Source organism: Arachis ipaensis, chromosome B10, assembly GCF_000816755.2.
Source record: "Arachis ipaensis cultivar K30076 chromosome B10, Araip1.1, whole genome shotgun sequence".
Classification (NCBI taxonomy): domain Eukaryota; kingdom Viridiplantae; phylum Streptophyta; class Magnoliopsida; order Fabales; family Fabaceae; genus Arachis; species Arachis ipaensis.
In genome coordinates this window covers 87,724,038-87,744,729 of record NC_029794.2, presented here as the reverse complement: position 1 = coordinate 87,744,729, position 20,692 = coordinate 87,724,038, and the positions used below count along the sequence as shown (strand labels likewise).

The 20,692-nt window shown below is 41.0% G+C and overlaps 1 protein-coding gene across 1 annotated transcript; it reads right to left on the bottom strand.

Annotated features, from left to right (window-relative positions):
• Positions 19,126-20,307, bottom strand: LOC107620738. Its single transcript, XM_016322864.1, has one exon. It carries the CDS (start codon positions 20,305-20,307, stop codon positions 19,126-19,128), a length of 1,182 nt encoding a protein of 393 aa, XP_016178350.1.

Here is a 20,692-nt window from a genome sequence, read left to right as displayed (position 1 = left end):
ATTCTTCATGCTTCCTCCACTTTGAATACTCTTCTTCCATTTTCTCCAAGCCATTCCTACCTTATACCTCTAAAATCACTCACAAATAACATTAAGGTATCGAATGGAAGGTAAATGGAATAAAATTTATCAAATTAGGCACAAAAGAGCATGTTTTCATAATCAAGCACGAATTAGGAGGAAAGTTCAAATGCATGCTATTTAGTGGAATAAGTGCAAGTTTATATGATGAAATCCATTCAAATTCAACCAAAAATCATCATCAAATATGGATTCATCAATTCCCCCATACTTAAACACTAGCATGTCCTCATGCTAAACACACTCAAAGGAGAAAGATGAAAGGAAAACGATTTATTCTATGTACTACCTAAATGCATGCAACTATCCTAAGGGTTACTACTAAAATATACTATGCAAAGAGTTGGTAAGACAAACCATGAAATTTCAATCCATCACAAGAAGGCTTTGGGGCAAATGCAAAGAGTCTATGCACTAAAATCAATGTCTAAAGAATTGAATTGAGCCTTTCAAAACTAATCAACAAACAACTTGCAAGAAGATACAACATGAGGTGCAAGAACATAGAATTGAGCGATCGAACCCCTCACCGGATGTGTATTCACTCAATTCGCTCAGTGTTTAGGGTTTAATCACTTAATTCTCCTTTTATCATGCTCTTCAAAGATTTGCACTTCATCTAACAATCAACTAGTATTTGATGCATGAAAGACAAATATCATGAGGTCTTTGGAGGGTTGTAATGGGGCCAGGGGTTAGGTAGGATACATATGGTCAAGTGGACTTAAAGAATTAGTCCTTTGATTAGCTTAAGTGTCCACCTAATCTTATATTACCTATATACTCATAACAATGCAACCTAGTTACACCATTTTCCTCCTATCTCACCTTACTCATGCACTTTCTTTTCAAAACATGAACATATGCATTCTTTATTTCAACTTTTTATTTCACTTTCTATTATGCACAGTTTTTTTTTTTGAAATTATTTCTTGTCTTTGTTAACACAAGAGATGCATATGCCTAAAACAAAGAGCACATGAGCATTTTTTAATTGCCAATTTTTCACAATCAGTTCCATGCCTCTATCACCAATGCTTCCCAACAATTCCCCCCCATACTTAGAATATACACACTAATCCACCCAAGCTAATCAAAGAGTTTCAAGGACATCAATGGTTTTTCGCTTAAGGGGAAATAATGTGCTAAACTCAGAACAAAAGAGAATTACAGGTTCAACAGGGGTTCACAATGGTGAGTACAAGGGTTGGCCATATAGGTTGGTGAGTTTAACATCAAAGATGGCCTCAATCATGCTAAATGCATCCAAACAGCAAATACAGGATATAAAGAATCATGCAGATCAAGGATCATAATCAAGAAAAAAAAGTAAAATCACACCAGAACAAACATTATGGTTGAAAAATGCAACCATCTATCAAGGCTCAAATCTTACAAGGTATGTTGTTCTAGCTCTTTTCTATGTTCCACAAACAGAATACTTCAAGCAAGTTGGAAAACACAAAATTTTTCTTCAATTCAACCGATGGTATGCCCTAAGAAGGATTTCAGGGAAATTCCTTGGTGTTTCACCAAACTTATTCATTCTATCATGCAATCATGCAAACATTAGCTACCATATAACTATGAACACTAAAGGGATATATACAGACAAACCAACTAAGGTGCAATAAAGATAAAGCTACTAAAATTTAGTAAAAAGAACTAAAAGAGTATTGCAAAGTGGTTTGAGAAAAGAAATGTTTACCCCCACAAAGTCGATCCTCCCCCACACTTAGTTCTTGCACGGTCCTCCGTGCTTGCGTCGGATTCGGGAGAATGAGAACTTCGGGGTCACTTCAGCTAGTGGTATCGAAATGGGTTGGTCACCTTCATCATACTCCTCCCCAACTAGCTCGAATGAAGCTCAAATAAGTGCTTAAGTTGCTAGGTTAAAGCATGGACATAAAAGCAACTTCAAGCTCGCACCAATTGATTCATTAACACGCTTTGAATGTAATGGTCATTGACGTTGTTGGCAAGAGATTTCATTAGCAAAAAAATGTACAACAACAATAACCATGCACTCAAAGTGAAGTGTCAATTGCTCATTCTCAAGAAGTGGTAACCACATGTGCAATGTTCTAAGTTAAGGCCAAAAGATGTTTGATCAAGACATCATCTAAAGTTGAACAATTGTAAAGTGATTACCGAATCCAAATTCCGAGATGAACAATGACAATTGAGTTTCACATAACACAATGCATTTGTAACCAAAATTTCACATCAACAAACAAGGAAATGCATTGGTGAATTCACTTAACTACCATCAAAATTGAAGTTGCACAATTCATACAATATGCTTAACAAGAGATAAATTGAACACATATAATGGCCATGTCATATGAATCAAACAAAATGTTCGTTGAGGCATTTCATCAAACATGTGGTATGCAATGTGCAAGCTTATCACAATCAATGCTTAAATTCAATCATAATCAATCCATAATCAATTATCAACACTTGCAATACACAAAAGAACAGAGGAAGCAATAAATTTAATCTAAGAAACATGAAAAGAAAATCAAAACAATTGCAAAAATCAACAAAAAAGGAAGATAAGAACCTGAAAATTAAAGGTGGAAAGAAACAAGCAATGAGGAAGAAACAATGGCACTTCTTATAGCTGTTGCGAGTTTGAGGCGGTTGGGTTCGCCGGAAAAACACCAGAGAGGGAGAACTCACCGGTGGTGAAGAAAAGAAACGAGAAAGGAAAGAAATATAAAAAAGAAAAGAGAAGAGAAAAGATAAGTAAGAGAGAGAGAAGTAGTGGCGGCTTGACGGCGGCGGTGGCCGGCGACAGGGTCACTTGGAACTGGGCAAAGGCTGAGAGAGAGCAGCAGCAGGGTAGGTTGCCCTGTTAATGCCCAAAACGAGTCGTGTGCGGGCACACAAAGGCTTGTTCGGACGCACAAAAAGTAGAAATTGGAAGGGTTGTGAATGCACACAGCATGCGAGCGCTGCGACTAGAGGGGGTGTATAAGCTTGTGCAGACGCACAGCAGGGAGCGCATGCACAGAGGTCACAAGATAGGGGGTGTGTGCGTAGGCATAAACTGGTGTGTACGCACAATACGCGAAAATAAGTGGGATGCAGGCACACAGAGCGTGCTATTGCTCCCACCAGAGGGGCTACAATAACACTTGCGGGCGCACAAGGGCGTGCGCTCGCACAGAAAGTATCTTCTCTTTTTTTTTTCTCTTTTTTTTCTTATTAAGGAAATGCTTGAGGTACAGAGTCGTGTGTCCGTGCGCACACAGGTTGATACGTGGTCAGGAGGGCATTTTCGTCATCTTAGAGCTAAGAGACGGAATGGTAATCTTGTCATATTCAAGGATCTGAATACTAGAAGAATTGTACCATGCCAGTCTTAGACATCAAAAAGTCCAAGAGTCCGTCTCAAAATCAGTGGTGCTGAAAGGGCGACAACTCATAAAGCCCATTGGGCTAAGTTAGGACCGCAAGAAGCCCAATAATGCTTTTCAAATTCAATGAGAGGCATAATTTATTATTAATTTTCGAATTTTTAGGCATTTATGTTAGTTTGTTTTGTTGTTAGAGTTTATTGAAAGATTTGAATTACTCCTGATTTGCTTTGTAGTATTTTTAGGAATTTTAAATTTAAATCAAATCTGATCTAATCTAATAAGATCAAATCTGATTTAAATTAGTTATCATATCTTTAGGATTTTAAAATTTAAATCAAATCTTATCTAATCTAATAAAATCAAATCTGATTTAAATTAGTTATTTTATCTTTTAGTTAGTTTGTTACGTGCCTATTTAAACACCTTTGGTGAAACAATTTACATAACTTTGATGAATAAATTTTCCTTAGTGCTTTATGCACGTTTTTTGTGTGATTAAGTAAGGTGAGTGATTTGCTTCGCTTGTTGCATGGAGAAAATTGAGTGATTCAATTTTCATCCCTCTAATCTAGGTTGTCAAGGACAGGTTCTTTGAAGGTCTAGTAGGGAGTCCCTTCCAGTGACCTAGGTTGCTAAGAACAGGTATCTTAGAGGTCTAGTAGGAAAACCTTATCTATCCTTTGTTTTTGCCTTTTATCTATCTTTTTTTTTTATTTTCTTATCATCTGGTATCAGTTACAGGTCAGGTAAATTCTTATTTATCTACACGTTCCATGGGTCTTATTTAATCTCTTTGTTTTTTTTCTTTAATTCACCTTAGAGTTCCCAAAAAGAAAAAAGAGTCGCAAAAAAAAAAAATATTTGCGTATTACGATAGTGATGATGAAGGAAGCTCATATGCGAAAAAAGGTTCTCAGTTGCAAATCCCTGCATTCAAAGGAAGGAATGATCCTGAAGCGTATTTCAGATGGGAAAGGAAGGTAGAATAAATTTTTGCAAATTGCATCCTTTTAGAGGAAAAGAAAGTTCAATTGGTACAAGCCAATTTTTCCGATGCTGCTTGTATATGGTAGACTAAATTAAGAAGATCTAGAAGACGGTACGGAAAGAGCCCAATTTGCAGCTGGGAGAACATGAAGAAAATCATAAGGAAGCAGTTTGTGCCATCATCATACCACATGAGGAATCGAGTTGTGCCATCATCATACCACAATGAATTTTTTCGAATATTTTGTAAGTTGCAACAAGGTTCACAATCAGTAATGGAATACCACACGGAATTTTTATATTTAATGGGCAAAGCTAATATTAAAAGGAGTCCTGAGGTTCTTATGGAACGATTTTTGTTTGGATTACGTGAAGAACTTGCAGATATAGTCCAACGTTACCGTTACGCAACTATGGAGGATTTGGTCAAATTGGCCATTGGCTGGGAGCAGGTGCAACAAATGAGAGATCGCCATAACAAGAGAATTTCTTCTACATCTATCTTTCATTCTTCTTCAAAGCCAGAGATGGAAAAATCTGTTGAGTATGCTGTAGATGGTGATGTATTCTTGGAAGATTCAAACATGCAGAATTTCTCAACTGAGTCCTTGGGATATGAGCAATTTGAAAAATATGAGAGAAAAGAAATTAAAAAAGAGAGTGAGTGTTTGAGTGAAAAGAATCCATGTTTGTTTGAAAGCGAGAGTTTTGAGAAAAAATATGAGAATAGTGAAAGAGAGGAGTCAACGAGTGACAAAGAAACTGAAAGCAATAAACACACTTGTGAGAGAGATCTAGAAAGTTCTAGCTTAGAAAAGAGTGCATTAGTATCATTGAATTCCACGGAATCCTTAGTTTCTCATACATCTAACCATAAAATTCCTAGTGTTTTTATATCAAAATTTTCAGGCTTTGTAGATTCATTGATCAATTATGGAAGCATTAATATGGATGAAAAGAAAGGAAGACAAATTGCACACTTTGGACAAGATGGTAAACGTATGGTTGAAAAGATTGAACTGGCACACATGAAAGACATAGCCACAATTCAGTGGGTAGAGAAAAGTCAACAAACCATGGTATTTAAACCGGGAGATTGGGTTTGGATTCCTTGGAGGGACGAAGGACATCCCATGCAAGATTAAAAAAAGATAAAAAAAATCCTAATGGAAGGGGGACAAGAAAAGAATGGCATTTAAGAAGAGGAATTTATTGGCGTAAAGAGACACGGCAGAAACATAAAAGATAGATAAAGGTTTTCCTACTAGACCTCTAAGAAACCTGTTCTTAGCAACCTAGGTCACTGGAAGGGGCTCCCTACTAGACCTTCAAAGAACCTGTCCTTGACAACCTAGATCAGAGGGATGAAAATTGAATCACTCAATTTTCTCCATGCAACAAGCGAAGAAAATTACTCACCTCACTTAATCACACAAAAAACGTGCATAAAACACTAAGGAAAATTTATTCATCAAAGTTATGTAAAGTGTTTCACCAAAGGTGTTTAAATAGGCACGTAACAAACTAACTAAAAGATAAAATAACTAATTTAAATCAGATTTGATCTTATTGGATTAGATCAAATTTGATTTAAATTTTAAAATCCTAAAGATATGATAACTAATTTAAATCAGATTTGATCTTATTAGATTAGATTAGATTTGATTTAAATTTAAAATTCCTAAAAATACTACTAAGCAAATCAGGAGTAATTCAAATCTTTCAATAAACTCTAACAACAAAACAAACTAACATAAATGCCTAAAAATTTGAAAATTAATAATAAATTATGCCTCTCATTGAATTTGAAAAGTATTATTGGGCTTCTTGCGGTCTTGACTTAGCCCAATGGGCTTTATGAGTTGTCGCCCTTTTAGCACCACTGTTTTTGAGACGGACTCTTGGTCTTTTTGATGTCCAAGACTGGCATGGTACAATTCTTATAGTATTTAGATCCTTGAATATGACAAGGTTACCATTCTGTCTCTTAGCTCTAAGATGACGAAAATGCCCTCCTGACCACGTATCAAGATGCTCGAACACGGCTTCCCCAAAAGGGGTCGAGATCTAAAAAACACGACTCCAAAGGAAAGACCGAGCTCGAGTAAGGGCACTGTTCATACCCTGGGTCGAGCTATCCGACCCGGGCTGATTAAAAACAAAGCAACCGACCTCTTCAGGTCAGGTCCCCCGACCTCTTCTTTAAATAGCTCGGCCAATCGCCACAAGAAGCCCAAGCAGGCCCAAACAAAGGGACATAGCCCAATCTAAAGGCAGCTAAAGCCTAGAAAGATTAAGGCGGTTCCCCTTAGAGATAAAATGACTTCACTTAAAGATAAGATAAGATAACTAACTTATCTTATCTAGAAAGGTCAGCCCACACTACTATAAATACACTAGAGCACCCAGGTATAAATCATACTCTGATTCTACATAAAATATCTGCTTAAAGCCCATGCTAACTTAAGCATCGGAGTCTCTTGCAGGTACCACCACCCTCCAGTGACGAAAGATTAGCAGCACCAACAAGTCCAACAAGTCAGACACGTCAGCTCCGGCCACCACCACAGATCTCAACCGAGATCGACCTACAATTTCAGGTAACCCTCGGAACAGTAACATTGTTCCAACTTTATCTTTTTGTATTTAGCTTTTTGGATTAGTTGCTTTCCTGTGGTATGATGATTAGATTAGTTTTGATTTGGTATTTTTGGATTGAATAAGTTGGATTGCTTGTTGATCATGAATTTATTCTTGTTTGTATGATTTGGGGTTGGTATGTTGATATGCTAAAGGAAGGAACCTTAGTTTTGAAAAGAAAAAATTTTTGTGAAACAGAGCATCTGTGCATGCACACCACCCTGTGTGCGCGCACACAACTGCATTTTCCACCATCTGTGCTAGCGCACGCCCTTGTGCGCCCGCACACTCGTTGCAGCACCCTCTGGTCGCAGCGCCAGCACTGCCTGTGCGTGGGCGCTGCCCTATTTTCTGAGTCCTGTGCATGCGCACCCCTCTGTGCGTATGCACGTATTCCCTTTATCGCGCTTCTTGTACGGCCGGACAGATGTGTGCATTCGCACACCGAATGACAGCCCTTCTGGTGGGAGCGTCATCATGAGTTGTGCACATGAACAACCTCCCCCATCTTTGTCCTTGTGCGTGCGCACGGACCTGTGATACGTGATCAGGAGGGCATTTTCGTCATCTTAGAGCTAGGAGACAGAATGGTAATCTTGTCATATTCAAGGATCTGAATACTAGAAGAATTGTACTATGCCAGTCTTGGACATCAAAAAGACCAAGAGTCCGTCTCAAAAATAGTGGTACTGAAAGGGCGACAACTCATAAAGCCCATTGGGCTAAGTCAGGACCGCAAGAAGCCCAATAATGCTTTTCAAATTCAATGAGAGGCATAATTTATTATTAATTTTCGAATTTTTAGGCATTTCTGTTAGTTTGTTTTGTTGTTAGAGTTTATTGAAAGATTTGAATTACTCCTAATTTGCTTAGTAGTATTTTTAGGGATTTTAAATTTAAATCAAATCTGATCTAATCTAATAAGATCAAATCTGATTTAAATTAGTTATCATATCTTTAGAATTTTAAAATTTAAATCAAATTTGATCTAACCCAATAAGATCAAATCTGATTTAAATTAGTTATTTTATCTTTTAGTTAGTTTGTTAGGTGCCTATTTAAACACCTTTGGTGAAATAATTTACATAACTTTGATGAATAAATTTTCCTTAGTGCTTTATGCACGTTTTTTGTGTGATTAAGTGAGGTGAGTGATTTGCTTCGCTTGTTGCATGGAGAAAATTGAGTGATTCAATTTTCATCCCTCTGATCTAGGTTGTCAAGGACAGGTTCTTTGAAGGTCTAGTAGGGAGCCCCTTCCAATGACCTATGTTGCTAAGAACAGGTATCTTAGAGGTCTAGTAGGAAAACCTTATCTATCATTTGTTTTCCCCTTTTATCTATCTTTTTTTTTTTTATTTTCTTATCACATCTTGCTTTGGGTTGATCTCCGGTTGAGGCTCCTTGGATGCGAAGCGTTTCTCTTTTTTTTTTAATTGTAGCACTTGTTGCGCTTTTCTTGGAAACGTCAGAGTGTTTAAAAGCTCATAAATATCCCTTCGCCGTTTCCTTTTTCCCTCTTCGCTACTTCATTTTTGAAATTTTCAAAGTGTCATTTTACAGTTTCTTTCTCTAATTCCTCTTCGTCTTCTTTGTTCATCATTTGCAAGGCGTTTTGCTCCTTCTGATATCTTCTGGTTTACATGCCCCCCCAAGCTTTCCATATCCTGTGCTCGAGAGGGTTTTGTTGGCGCATATTTGGTCGCTTGCTTATTCCTGATCCTTCCCTCGTGCTTGCTTCTTCATCCTCCACAAGTTAGTATTTTCTTTCCCTTTTATGTTTTCGGTAGTCGCCTTCTTGTATATCTCCACTGTTGCGTGTGATTTTTACTGATTTTGTCTCTGAGAATCCTGACCCCTTTGATAAAAGATTGTATCTTTCCTTTCGACATTTTTGTTTTCACAATTTTCTGATAAAGCTTGCATCTTTGTGGTGATCCCTGCATTCTTTTGCTGTGATGTGTGCCTGGTAGTTTTTGCTTCCTTAGGGTTTTCTTCTTGCTGTTTCTGTTTCTTTTATCCTTGCATGTCCTCGTCTCTAGGTTCACTACTTTTCTCTGAACTGTTGGAAAAGAAAGATTATAGCTTTTGATGATTTTTGTTGATGATGATGGGTTTCTTGCTGCTTTGTGTAGAGTGATGTTACTAGAGAAGGATTGTGTTTTGTTGCGAGATGTTTAGGCCATAGACCGTCGATTTCCTTCTTTCCTGTTTCTTGCCTTGTTACTGTCTCCAAAGGGTGCCTCTGGATTTTAGAATGAATCCTGGGGTTTCCCTTTTACTGCCGTGTCTGACTCTTGATGTTCATATGTTATTGTCCGAATTGTTTCCATATTTGCCTGAGTTGTTTGGTAGTAACCCATTTTTTCTTTTTCTTCCTGTGGGAATAGTTGACCTATGTCTTCCCGCAGAAACATTGTTGAGATGTCTACTAAGATCCCGGATGGCATGTCTAACTGGCTGGACTCCATAGTTTTAATGTGTGTTACAGTTACTGACCCTGAGTATTGTGTGCGACTTAGGAGTCACCATAGGATCTGTAGTAATAGGGATCAGGAGAAAAATTATGAGTTAGTATCACCTGACCCTGAGGAGAGGGTTAGTTTTTCTCCTTTGACTCAAGAAGAACGTCCCTTTTTCTATGCTTATGACTATTTCTTTAGTCAATTGAATATTTCCATTCCTTTTACCCCTTTTGAGACCGAGTTGTTGTGGTCCTGCAATATAGCTCCTTCTCAGCTCCATCCGAACTCTTGGGGCTTCATAAAAATCTTCCAATTGTTATGTCAGGAACTGGATATCCAACCCACCCAAACTCTTTTTCTTTATCTTTTTGTGTTTACAAAGCCTGGGGCAGCTAAGAAGAAAGCTTCCGGGGTTTCTTTCTGAGCTACCCAAGGAAAGAAAGTGTTCTCTATGTATGATGAGTCCTTTAGGGATTTTAAGAACTACTATTTCAAGGTCCGAGCTGTTGAGGGTGTTCATCCTTTTTTCTTGGATGAGAACAATGAGCCCACCTTCCCATTATGTTGGCAAAAGAATGTAGTAGTAGCTAGGTATTCTTGGAAAGTCTGGATGAGGTCGAGCAGGCCTTTGTGAATGTATTAGAGGAGAACTGGGGCGAGCCCCCTCATCTTGACACAAAGAAGTTCCTAAGAGATCCTTCCATTCTTCGTGCTAAATTGGGTAGTGGCCGACTTCTTTATAGTCTTATTTTGTGGTTGAATTTTTCCTCTTTCTGTTTGTGACTTCTTTTCTTGGTTTCTGTTTTGCAGAGATGGTGAAATCCATGGACTCCATGAAACACTTCCATCGGGCTAAGAAAGCAACAGCTACTCAAAACATCTCGGTGAAGGCTTCTGGAGAAGGATCTACACAAGTTCCTCCGAAAAGGCCGACCTCGGACACTTCTGGTCCGAGGAAAATCATCCCGACTCCTTAGGTTCGTATGGTTCCTTCTGCTCCTCTCCAGTCAACCTCTGGTGCTGCCTCTTCTCCTACTGCTGGTCCTCCTCCTAAAAAACAGAAGACTGTGGATTCTTATGACTTGGATGCCCCTGATTTTGATGTTGTGGGGTTTGTTGATAATCAAATTGCTCTTTATGGTCTACTTCCAATGGATGATGTGTCCATTCTTCATCACTTGAATTTTATTACCAGTAACAGTATTCGGATGGCCCATATGGGAGCAGCTCTATTCCGTACTGTTCAGGGTTCCCCAGTCCATGCGACTCAGGCTTTTCTGGAGGATGCTAAATCGGATTTTGATAGAATCAAGCGGGTGAAGGATGAGCTTGATGCTAGGGTAATTAAGCTGGAGTTGGATTTGGAGAAGGAAAAGTCCCGGGCTACCAGGGCTGAGGCGGATGCAAACTTGGCAGAGGAGATCGCGAAGAAACACAAGGAGAGTTATACTCGCACTTATGCCGAGGTTTTGGAGCTGAGGGAGAGGCTTGATTCTGCCCGTGTGGATTACGCCGATCTCCAGGGTCATCTTGTAGATACTGTGACGGGTGCTTATGAAAACTTAAAGGCACAGGTCCGAGTTCTCGCTCCTGAACTCGACCTCACTCTCTTCAGCCTGGACAATGTGGTGGAGGATGGCAAGATAGTGCATGCTCCGGATGATGAAGATGACGGGCCTCCTCCTGCACCGCCAGCCAAAGTTTCTACAGCCACAACTTCTTCAACTCCTTCTGCTGAGTTTGACCATTCCGAACCTGATCCTGATTGTCAAATTCTTAATCGGGAGGATGGGACTGTGGATGCCACTCCCATGAAGGTCATTCCTCCTCCTTCAGCCACAGATGGTTCTACTGGGGAAAATTTGGACCCCTTATTATTTCTTTGTTTTATTTGTACAGCCCGATTTGTGGGCTTCTGAACTCTGTGTTTCTAACTTTTGATGTGGTGGACTTCTCTTGACTTTTAGTTGCTTCTATGCAACTTTATTTTGAAACAAAAACATTTTTAAACTCTTGAGGCTGCCTCTTAGGTGGCCTTTTAAGATTTTAAATATTTTTATGTTGATGGGTATATTTCTCTGATATACTGTTCATATCTTTGCAACTTTCGTAGATCTTTATAGAGTGTTGGTACTCTACTGTCCGACATCTTTTTGATTAGATCCTGTTTTGTCTGTCTTCTGTTCGGGCGAGATGACCCTTGGGGCTAACTTGTCCGATAACTTTTTAGTGTTCTGGTAGAACCTTTTTAGTTAGTCTGAACAATTTTGATAGCCTTGTCATGGAACCGTGGCTTTTTGGGCAAAGCTATATCCCTTTTAGCGCACGCTTTTTGTTGGTCTGACTTCTCTTGTCGGTTCGAGCTGTAGCTTTCGTTGGTCCGACTTCTCTTTGTCGGTTCGAGCATTAACTTTTGTTGGTACGACTTCTTTTGTCGGTCCAAGCTGTAGTTTTCATTGGTCCGACTTCTCTTGTCGGTCCAAGCTAAGTTATTTTTAGTAGTCCATTTTTAGTCAGACTTCGTCAGGCCGTTTTTTATGGATTACTTTTTATAACTTCTTGCATTAATCTGTTTTTATCGCTTTCACCTTGCCGACTTTGTCGTAATCGGGTGATTAATTTGGTTTTCACGTTGCCGACCTTGTAATAATCGGGTGATGAATTTGGTTTTCACCTTGCCGACCTTGTCGTAATCGGGCGGTGAATTTGGTTTTCACCTTGCCGACCTTGTCGTAATCGGGCGGTGAATTTAGTTTTCACCTTACCGACCTTGTCGTAATCGGGCGGTGAATTTTTTCATTTAGGTTAATGCGTCTTGGTAGGAAACTTTTTAGGAAATCTAAAAAACTTTATTCAAGTAGAAAATAGGCATATAGACAAGAATGTATATATATGAGTGCTTACCCTTCTAAATCGGGCAATTTTGTAGATCTTGGCTTGGCGCCTCAATAAAAAACCTTTTCAGGAAAAAGAGTGCACATTGACCTAAGATCTTTATTACTTTCTAAATATAGTACCTTCTTAGGTTACAGGCATGCCATGACCTTGGTAGCTCTCATCCCTCGAGGTCGGACACCTTGTAGTAGCCTTTTCCCAGTACCTCTACAACTCGATAAGGTCCTTTCCAATTAGCTGCTAGCTTCCCTTCTCCTAATCGACCTACTCCGATGTCATTTCAGATTAGGATGAGATCGTCACTGGCGAAGCTTCGCTGAATTACCCTCTGATTATACCTTGAAGTCATTCGACGCTTTAACGCTTCCTCTCTAATCTGAGCTCTTTCTCGGACTTCTGGAAGTAGGTCGAGCTCTTCCCTTTGATTTTGGGAGTTGATCTCTTCATTGTAGAGGATCATTCTGGGGGATCCTTCCTCTATATCCACTGGGATCATTACCTCCATTCCGTAAGCAAGTCGGAAGGGTGATTCTCCTGTGGTGGAGTATGGAGTTTTCCAATAAGCCCATAGGACTTGTGGGAGGTCTTCGGCCCAAGCTCCCTTTGCACCATGTAGTCTCCATTTTAACCCAGCTAATATGATTTTTTTGGCAGCTTCTGCCTGTTCGTTAGCTTGTGGGTGTTCTACAGATGTGAATTGGTGCTTTATTTTCAAGTCGGCTACCAAGTTTCTGAAACCTGTATAAGCAAATTGAGTGCCGTTATCTGTGGTGATGGAGTAAGGGACCCCAAACCCTATAATAATGTTCCTGTATAGAAATTTCCAACTTCTTTGAGCGATGGCATTGGTTAGGGGCTCTACCTCAATCCATTTTGTGAAATAGTCTACCCCTACAATGAGGAACTTGACTTGTCCCGATCCTTGGGGAAAGGGTACGAGGCCCCATTTTGCGAACGGACAGGGTGACGTTACACTGATGAGCTCTTCTGGCGGAGCGATGTAGAAGTTAGCATGCTTCTGACATGGTGGGCATGTCTTGACGAACTCTGTCGCTTCTTTGTGTAAAGTTGGCCAGAAGAATCCAGCTCGGAGTACCTTTTTGGAAAGAGCTCGTGCCCCTAAGTGGTTGCCACACATGCCACTGTGTACTTCTTCCAGGACTTCTCTTGTATTAGAAGTTGGTACGCATTTTAGGAGCGGTGTTGAGATCCCTCTCCTATATAAGATGTCACCCACTATAGTATAGTACTGTGCTTCTCGTATCAACCTCTTTGCCTCCTTCCTATCTGTGGGGAGTGTCTCTGTCTTGAGGTAGTTGATAATGGGAGTCATCCACCCTTGATCCAGACCTGATATGGCTAGGACCCTTTCTTCCTCTGTGATTGATGGGATTTGTAATGTTTCCTAGATGAGGCTTCTGTTATTACCCCCTAGTTTGGTGCTGGCTAGCTTTGAGAGTGCATCTGCCCGAGCATTCTATTCTCGAGGTATATGTTGGACCTCATATTCCCTGATCTGCCCGAGCTGTTCTCTAGTTTTGTCGAGATATTTCTTCATGGTAGGGTTCTTAGCTTGGTAGCTCCCATCTATTTGTGAGGTAACTACTTGTGAATCACTGAAGATGGTGAACTTTTGGAGTCCTACCTCCTTAGCCAGCCTCAAACCAGCCAGTAATGCCTCATATTCAGCTTGATTATTTGAAGCAGGGACTTTGAACTTTAGTGAGAGTTCGATTTGGGTTCCCTGATCGCTTTCTATTATCACACCTGCGCCACTCCCGGTTTTGTTTGAAGAGCCATCCACGTAGAGATTCCATCTTGTGGGAGTTCCCGGGGTATTAGTGTACTCGGCAATGAAGTCAGCTAGGTACTGTGATTTGATGGCTGTCCGGGCTTCATATTGAAGATCAAATTCGGACAACTCGATTGCCCATTGCAGGATTCTTCCCGCTAAGCTTGTCTTCTGTAGGATGCCTTTTATGGGCTGGTTGGTCCGAACCTTGATAGTGCGCGCTTGAAAGTACGGGCGGAGTCGTCGAGAAGTAAGTATGAGTGCGTAGGCAAAATTTTCTGTCTTTTGATAGTTCAGTTCGGCCCCTTATAAAGCTTTGCTGATGAAGTAGATGGGTTGCTGCTCACCCTCGTTTCTCGGACAAGTGCTGAAGCGATTGCCCGATTTCCCACTGCGAGGTATAATATGAGTACTTCTCCTTCCCGTGGTTGGGTAAGAACTGGTGGTTGCCCCAAGAATTTTTTGAAATCTTGGAAGGCTTGCTCACACTCTGTTGTCCACTCAAACCTCTTTCCTTTCCTTAATGTGGCGTAAAAGGGAAGAGATCTGATGGTTGAGCCGGCAAGAAACCTGGATAGGGCTGCAAGTCTTCCGTTGAGCTGTTGTACTTCTTTGATGCAAGTCGGGCTTTTCATGTCGAGTATAGCCTGACATTTATCTGGGTTTGCTTTGATTCCTCTTTGCGTGAGCATGAAGCCCAAAAATTTTCCAGCTTCTACCATAAAGGTGCATTTTGCGGGACTAAGTCGCATTCCATGCTTTCTGATGGCGTCGAATACTTTGGTTAGGTCGGGCAGCAAGGATTCCTCACTTTGTGTTTTTACCAGCATATCGTCTACGTAAACCTCCATTAATTTCCCAATGTGTTCACAAAAACTTTGTTCATCAATCTTTGGTAGGTAGCTCCTGCGTTTTTGAGCCCGAATGGCATGACGATATAGCAATAATTTGCTTTTGGGGTTAGGAACGAGGTTTTTTCTTGATCGGGTGGGTACATCGAGATTTGATTGTATCCTGAATAAGCATCCATGAAGGAGAGGTATTTGTATCTAGAAGATGTATCCACTAGAGTTTCTATACTTGGGAGTGGGTAGGGATCTTTTGGGCAGGCTCTATTTAGATCAGTGTAGTCAGTGCACATCCGCTACTTCCCATTTGACTTTTTTACCAAGACTATGTTGGCTAGCCATATTGGGTATTTGACTTTCCTTATGAACCATGTCTCTAGTAAGGCTTGTACCTATTCTTCCACAGCTTGGGACTTTTCCGGTCTGAGCTTCCTACGCTTCTGCTGCACTGGCTGAGATCCTGGGTATACCGCCAATTTGTGGCACATTAGTTTGGGATCTATGCCCGGCATGTCTGCGGCCTTCCATACAAAGAGGTCGGCGTTATCCTTTAGGAACTGTATCAGAGATTCCTTTAAGTCTCCCTTTAAGGTTGCCCTGACGTTTGTCGTCTTATCCTGGGCATCACCGATTTGGACCTCTTCAGTTTCGCCTTCAGGTTGTGGACGAAGTTCCTTACGAGCTCGAACTCCCCCAAGTTCAATAGTGTTGACTTCCTCTCCTTTGGGGTTACCTTTAAGGTTCAGACTTTCATTGTAACAGCGTCGCGTAATTTTTTGGTCTTCTTTTATCGTGGCGATCCCTTCTGGGGTTGGGAACTTCATGTACAGATGTGGAGTCGAAACCACTGCGGTGAGCTGGTTCAGTGTTGTCTGACCTATTAGGGCATTGTAAGCTGAGATCACGTCGACTACGATGTTGTCTATGTTGAGTGTCCTTGACTGGGTTCCCTTTCCAAAGGTTGTGTGTAGTTAGATATATCCAAGTGGTTGGATTGGAGTATCTCCCCGTCCGAACAAACTATTCGGATATGCTCTGAGCTCTTTGTCTTACAAACCGAGTTTGTTGAAGGCGATTTTAAAAAGATATCCGCATAGCTTCCTTGGTCTACTAGTGTTCTGTGGAGATTAGCATTGGCCAATATGATATTAATGACCAGGGGATCATCATGTCCCGGGATGATGCCTGTTGAATCTTCTTGGGTAAAGATAATTGTGGGGAGGTTGGATGACCTCTCTTCTTCCACGACATGATATACCTTTTTAAGGTGTCTTTTGCGAGATGATTTAGAGATCCCTCCTCCTGTGAATCCTTCATTTATCATATGAACATGTCTCTCAGGAGTGTGGGGTGGTCGTTCAACCCGTCTGACTTCTTCGTCCCGTCTTCTCTTTCTTGGTTCGTCAGTTTTATTGGCCAAGAACCTGCCTAGTCTTCCTTCCCGGGCTAGCTTCTCTATGACGTTCTTTAGGTCGTAGCATTTGTTTGGGGGGTGTCCATAGATTTGGGGATATTTGCAGTACTCTGTCCGACTTCCCCCTACTTTTTTGCTTTTGATTGGGCAGGGTGGTGGGATCTTCTCAGTGTTGCATATTTCTCGGTAAACATCCACAAGAGACACCCGAAGAGGGGTATAATTATGGTATTTTCTAGGCTTCTCACTGGGTTGATCTTCATTTTTCTTGGACTCTTTATCCTTGTCCCGAGAGGGGTAGGAGAATCCAGGTTTTGAGGTTTTACCTAATCAAGAATTCTTCTCCATATTAATATACTTGTCTACCCTTTCTTGTACCTTGTTCAGAGATGTTGGATGCTTTTTTGATATGGAGTGACTAAAAGGTCCTTCTCGTAGGCCATTGATGAGACCCATGATGGCTGCTTCAGTTGGTAGACTTTGCATGTCCAGACACGCTTTGTTGAATCTTTCCATGTAGTTGCGAAGACTTTTCCAATCTCCTTGCTTGATCCCTAACAGGCTCGGGGCATGTTTGGCTTTGTCCTTCTGGATGGAGAATCTGGCAAGGAATTTTTTGGCTAAGTCGTCAAAACTTGTGATAGATCTAGGGGGCAAACTGTCGAACCACTTTATTGCTGTCTTTGTCAGGGTAGTCGGGAAGGCTTTGCATCGAATGGCGTCCGAGGCATCAATGAGATACATTCTACTTCTGAAGTTGCTGAGATGATGGCTTGGATCCAAGGTACCATCGTATAAAGTCATGTTGGGAGCTTTAAAATCCTTTGGAACTTTAGCTTTCATGATCTCTTTGGTGAAGGGGTCTTGGTCTTTGTGGGAGTTATCTTTATGGTTGGAATGAGCAGTTCTGGTCTTGAGATCTGCTTCTAGTTTTGCGAGCTTGTCCTCTAGCTCCCGGTGGTGTCTCGTTTCTCTTCGGAGGTTTCTTTCAGCCTCCCGCTAGTGTTCAGCCTCCTGTTCGAGCTGTTTGAGACGATCCTATTGTTCTCGGATAGCTTCCAAGATTTCTATGTTTGAGGGTTGTTTATCCCCCCTGTTTTAAGGTGCATCTTTTGATGTGACCTTCGTATTTTTAAGCGGAGTTCTTTCTTCCAAACTGGAGTTGTGATCGTTGTCAAGGTTGTCCGCCATGAGGATGGAATGACTTCTAGGATTCCCGGCAACGACGCCAATGTTTCGAGGGTTACCTGAAACTGTAGGTCGATCTCGGTCGAGATCTGCAGTGGTGGCCGAAGCTGACGTGTCCGACTTGTTGGACTTGGTGGTGCTGCTGATCCTTCGTCACCGGAGGGTGGTGGTACCTGCAAGAGACTCCGATGCTTAAGTTAGCATGGGCTTTAAGCAAATATTTTATGTAGAATCAGAGTATGAGTTATACCTGGGTTTCCAGTGTATTTATAGTAGTGTGGGCTGACCTTTCTAGATAAGATAAGTTAGTTATCTTATCTTTAAGTGAAGTGATGCCAAGGCATCTTAGGCTAGTTTCACTAGCCTTTTTCTTTTATTTTTAGTTGTTTTATGCATTTTCTTGAGCCTTAAGTAATCATTTTGGGCCAAATAGTCATGCTTGTCTTAAATCATTCAACATGAAGATTTTGATGCAAATTCCATGAGTTTTTAGTTATATTCCTTGAAAGCTATGAATGGAAGAATTCTCATGAATTTTTGCAAGACTTTGATGCAATTGTTTGGATGATTTCAGGGAAGAAGAGGCTAAGCAAGGAAGCAACAAAATCAATAAAGGAAGCTTGAATATCACATGTGGAGTTTAAGAAAAAAAGGGGAATCCAGCCCCTGAGGGGGACTTTTTTTAGCTAGTTTTCCTTTTCTTTGTAATTGAATTCAGAGCTATGATTCACTAAACCCCCTTTCATTGGGTTAGGGAGCGATTCGGAGATCTCAATATCTCCTATAACCCAATGAATTCCCCAATTCTGATTTCCACTTTCTCTTTACATTCTGCTACTCAATTCATGCAATCACCCCCATTCCCTTTTAATTTCAGCAATTTAGTTTCTGCTCTTTAATTCATGCAATTTAAGATTCCGCCATTTCAATTTCTTGTCATTTACTTTTCCCGCCAATTTTACATTCTGCAATACTCATCTCAATCTTGATTCCGCTCAACTAGAACACACTTCTAATCCGAATTGCTCACTCAACCAATCCTTGTGGGATTCGACCTCACTCTATTGTGAGTTTTTACTTGACGATAACCGGTGCACTTGCCGGAAGGAATTTTGCCGATCGTGCAATTTCCTAAATCGTAGCATAACTAGTTTATGTGCATCAAGAAGTCATCTTATCTCTAAGGGGAACTGCCTTTATCTTTCTAGGCTTTAGTTACCTTTAGAATGGGATATGTCCCTTTGTTTGGGCCTGCTTGGGCTTCTTGTGTCGATTTGGCTGAGCTCTTTAAAGAAGAGGTTGGGGGACCTGACCTGAAGAGGTTGGTTGCTTTATTTTTAATCAGCCCGGGTGGGATAACTCGACCCAGGGTATGAACAGTTACCATGGTGGTGTGTCTCCCACCAAGCACTTTGGTTTAGAGTCCTAAGTTGGACTTTGCATGGCTTCATTGGTCACTTTGAACTTCTCCAAGGAGGAAAATCTCCAACTCCTTGGCATTCTTGGGTTGAGTGTGATCTCTTGAATCGGACTTATTGGCATATTTCTCTTCTTCTTGCTCTTTGCTTACCTCAATCACTTCATCTTCGACTATATCACACCCAAAGATAGAATAGGCTTCGAGGATGGGTTTCCTGGATTCATCCAATGTGAATTTTGCTACCTTGCCATCAGCTTCAAAAGAATAGACTCCTGAATGTGCATCCAGCTTTAACTGGGATGTCTTTAGAAATGGCCTTTCCAGTAGAATGGATGATGGCTTGTCTGACTCAATGGGAAGAGTCTCCAAGATGTGGAAATCCACTGGGAAGAGCAAACCTTGGATGTCAACCAGAACATTTTCTGCAATCCCCACAACTGATACAATGCTCTTATCGGCCAACACAAATCTCGCCCCGGACCTCTTTAAGGGTGACAAGTTTAATCTCTCATAAATGGGGAGTGACATAATGCTTACGCACGCCCCCAAGTCACACATACAGTCTGTGAACTTAATCCCACCAATCAAGCAGGTAACCAAACATGGGCTGGGATCATTGCATTTTTCAGGAATTAAAGAAGAGATAGAATCATCTATTGGCCTTTTGTTGAGTTCGCCAATTTTCTCCTTGTGGGTACAAACATCTTTGAGGAACTTGGCATATTTGGGCACTTGTTGAATGGCTTGAAATAGAGGGATGATGACTTTAACATTCTTAAAACTTTCCACCATGTTGGGGTCAAGTTGTTCTTGCTTCTTGGCCTTCTTGGCCATAGTTGGAAATGGAATGGGCATAGGCTCTTCAATCAAATTTTTCCTCTTTGGTTCCTTGGCCTTGAGTGGATCCTCCTCATCCTTCTCAACATCTTCCTCTTCATCCTTCATCACTCCCATATCTTCTCCCACCTCTTCCTTGTGGGTTTTCTCACTCGAACTAGTAAGCACAACACCAATTTCATCCAACTTGGTGCCGCTCCTAAGGGTGATAGCATTGATGCTCCCTTTAGGATTCAATTGAGGTTGTGAGGGCAAATCACTGAAGTTGAGGCTTTTTGGGCATTTTATGTAGTCGAAAGAGAAAGAGTCAAATGGGTGAGTGCTTCGGCAATTGTAGCCATATATGCTTCTTGTTTCTTGTGAAAGTCCCATTGCTCTTGCATAAAGGTTTGGAGTGTGTCATTCATGTAAGGTTGATTAGGAGGAGGTCCTTGATTGCCTTGAGGAGGGTTAGGTCTACTATTTGGGTGTTGATACCTCCCTTGAGGTTGAGATTGTGGAGGTTGTTGGTAGGATTGTTGGTATTGTGGTTGACCTTGAGGAGGTTGATGATAGTAGGATTGTTGGCTTGGGTAAGGTTGAGCTTGTGGGGCTTGGTTCCACCTTTGATTAGAATTATCCCTCCACCCTTGGTTTTGACTTCCTCTATGTTAATTGTAGTTGGGTCTTTGTGGGTATGGATTGGCTACCGCTAATGTAGTGTCCTCTTGGAGTTGAGGGCACTCATCAGTGTTATGGTTGTTACAAGCACAAATAC

What these genes read in the sequence shown, in the direction of transcription:
- LOC107620738 (XM_016322864.1), bottom strand. Translation starts at nt 20,307, where the DNA reads ATGGGACTTTCACAAGAAACAAGAAGCATATATGGCTACAATTGCCGA.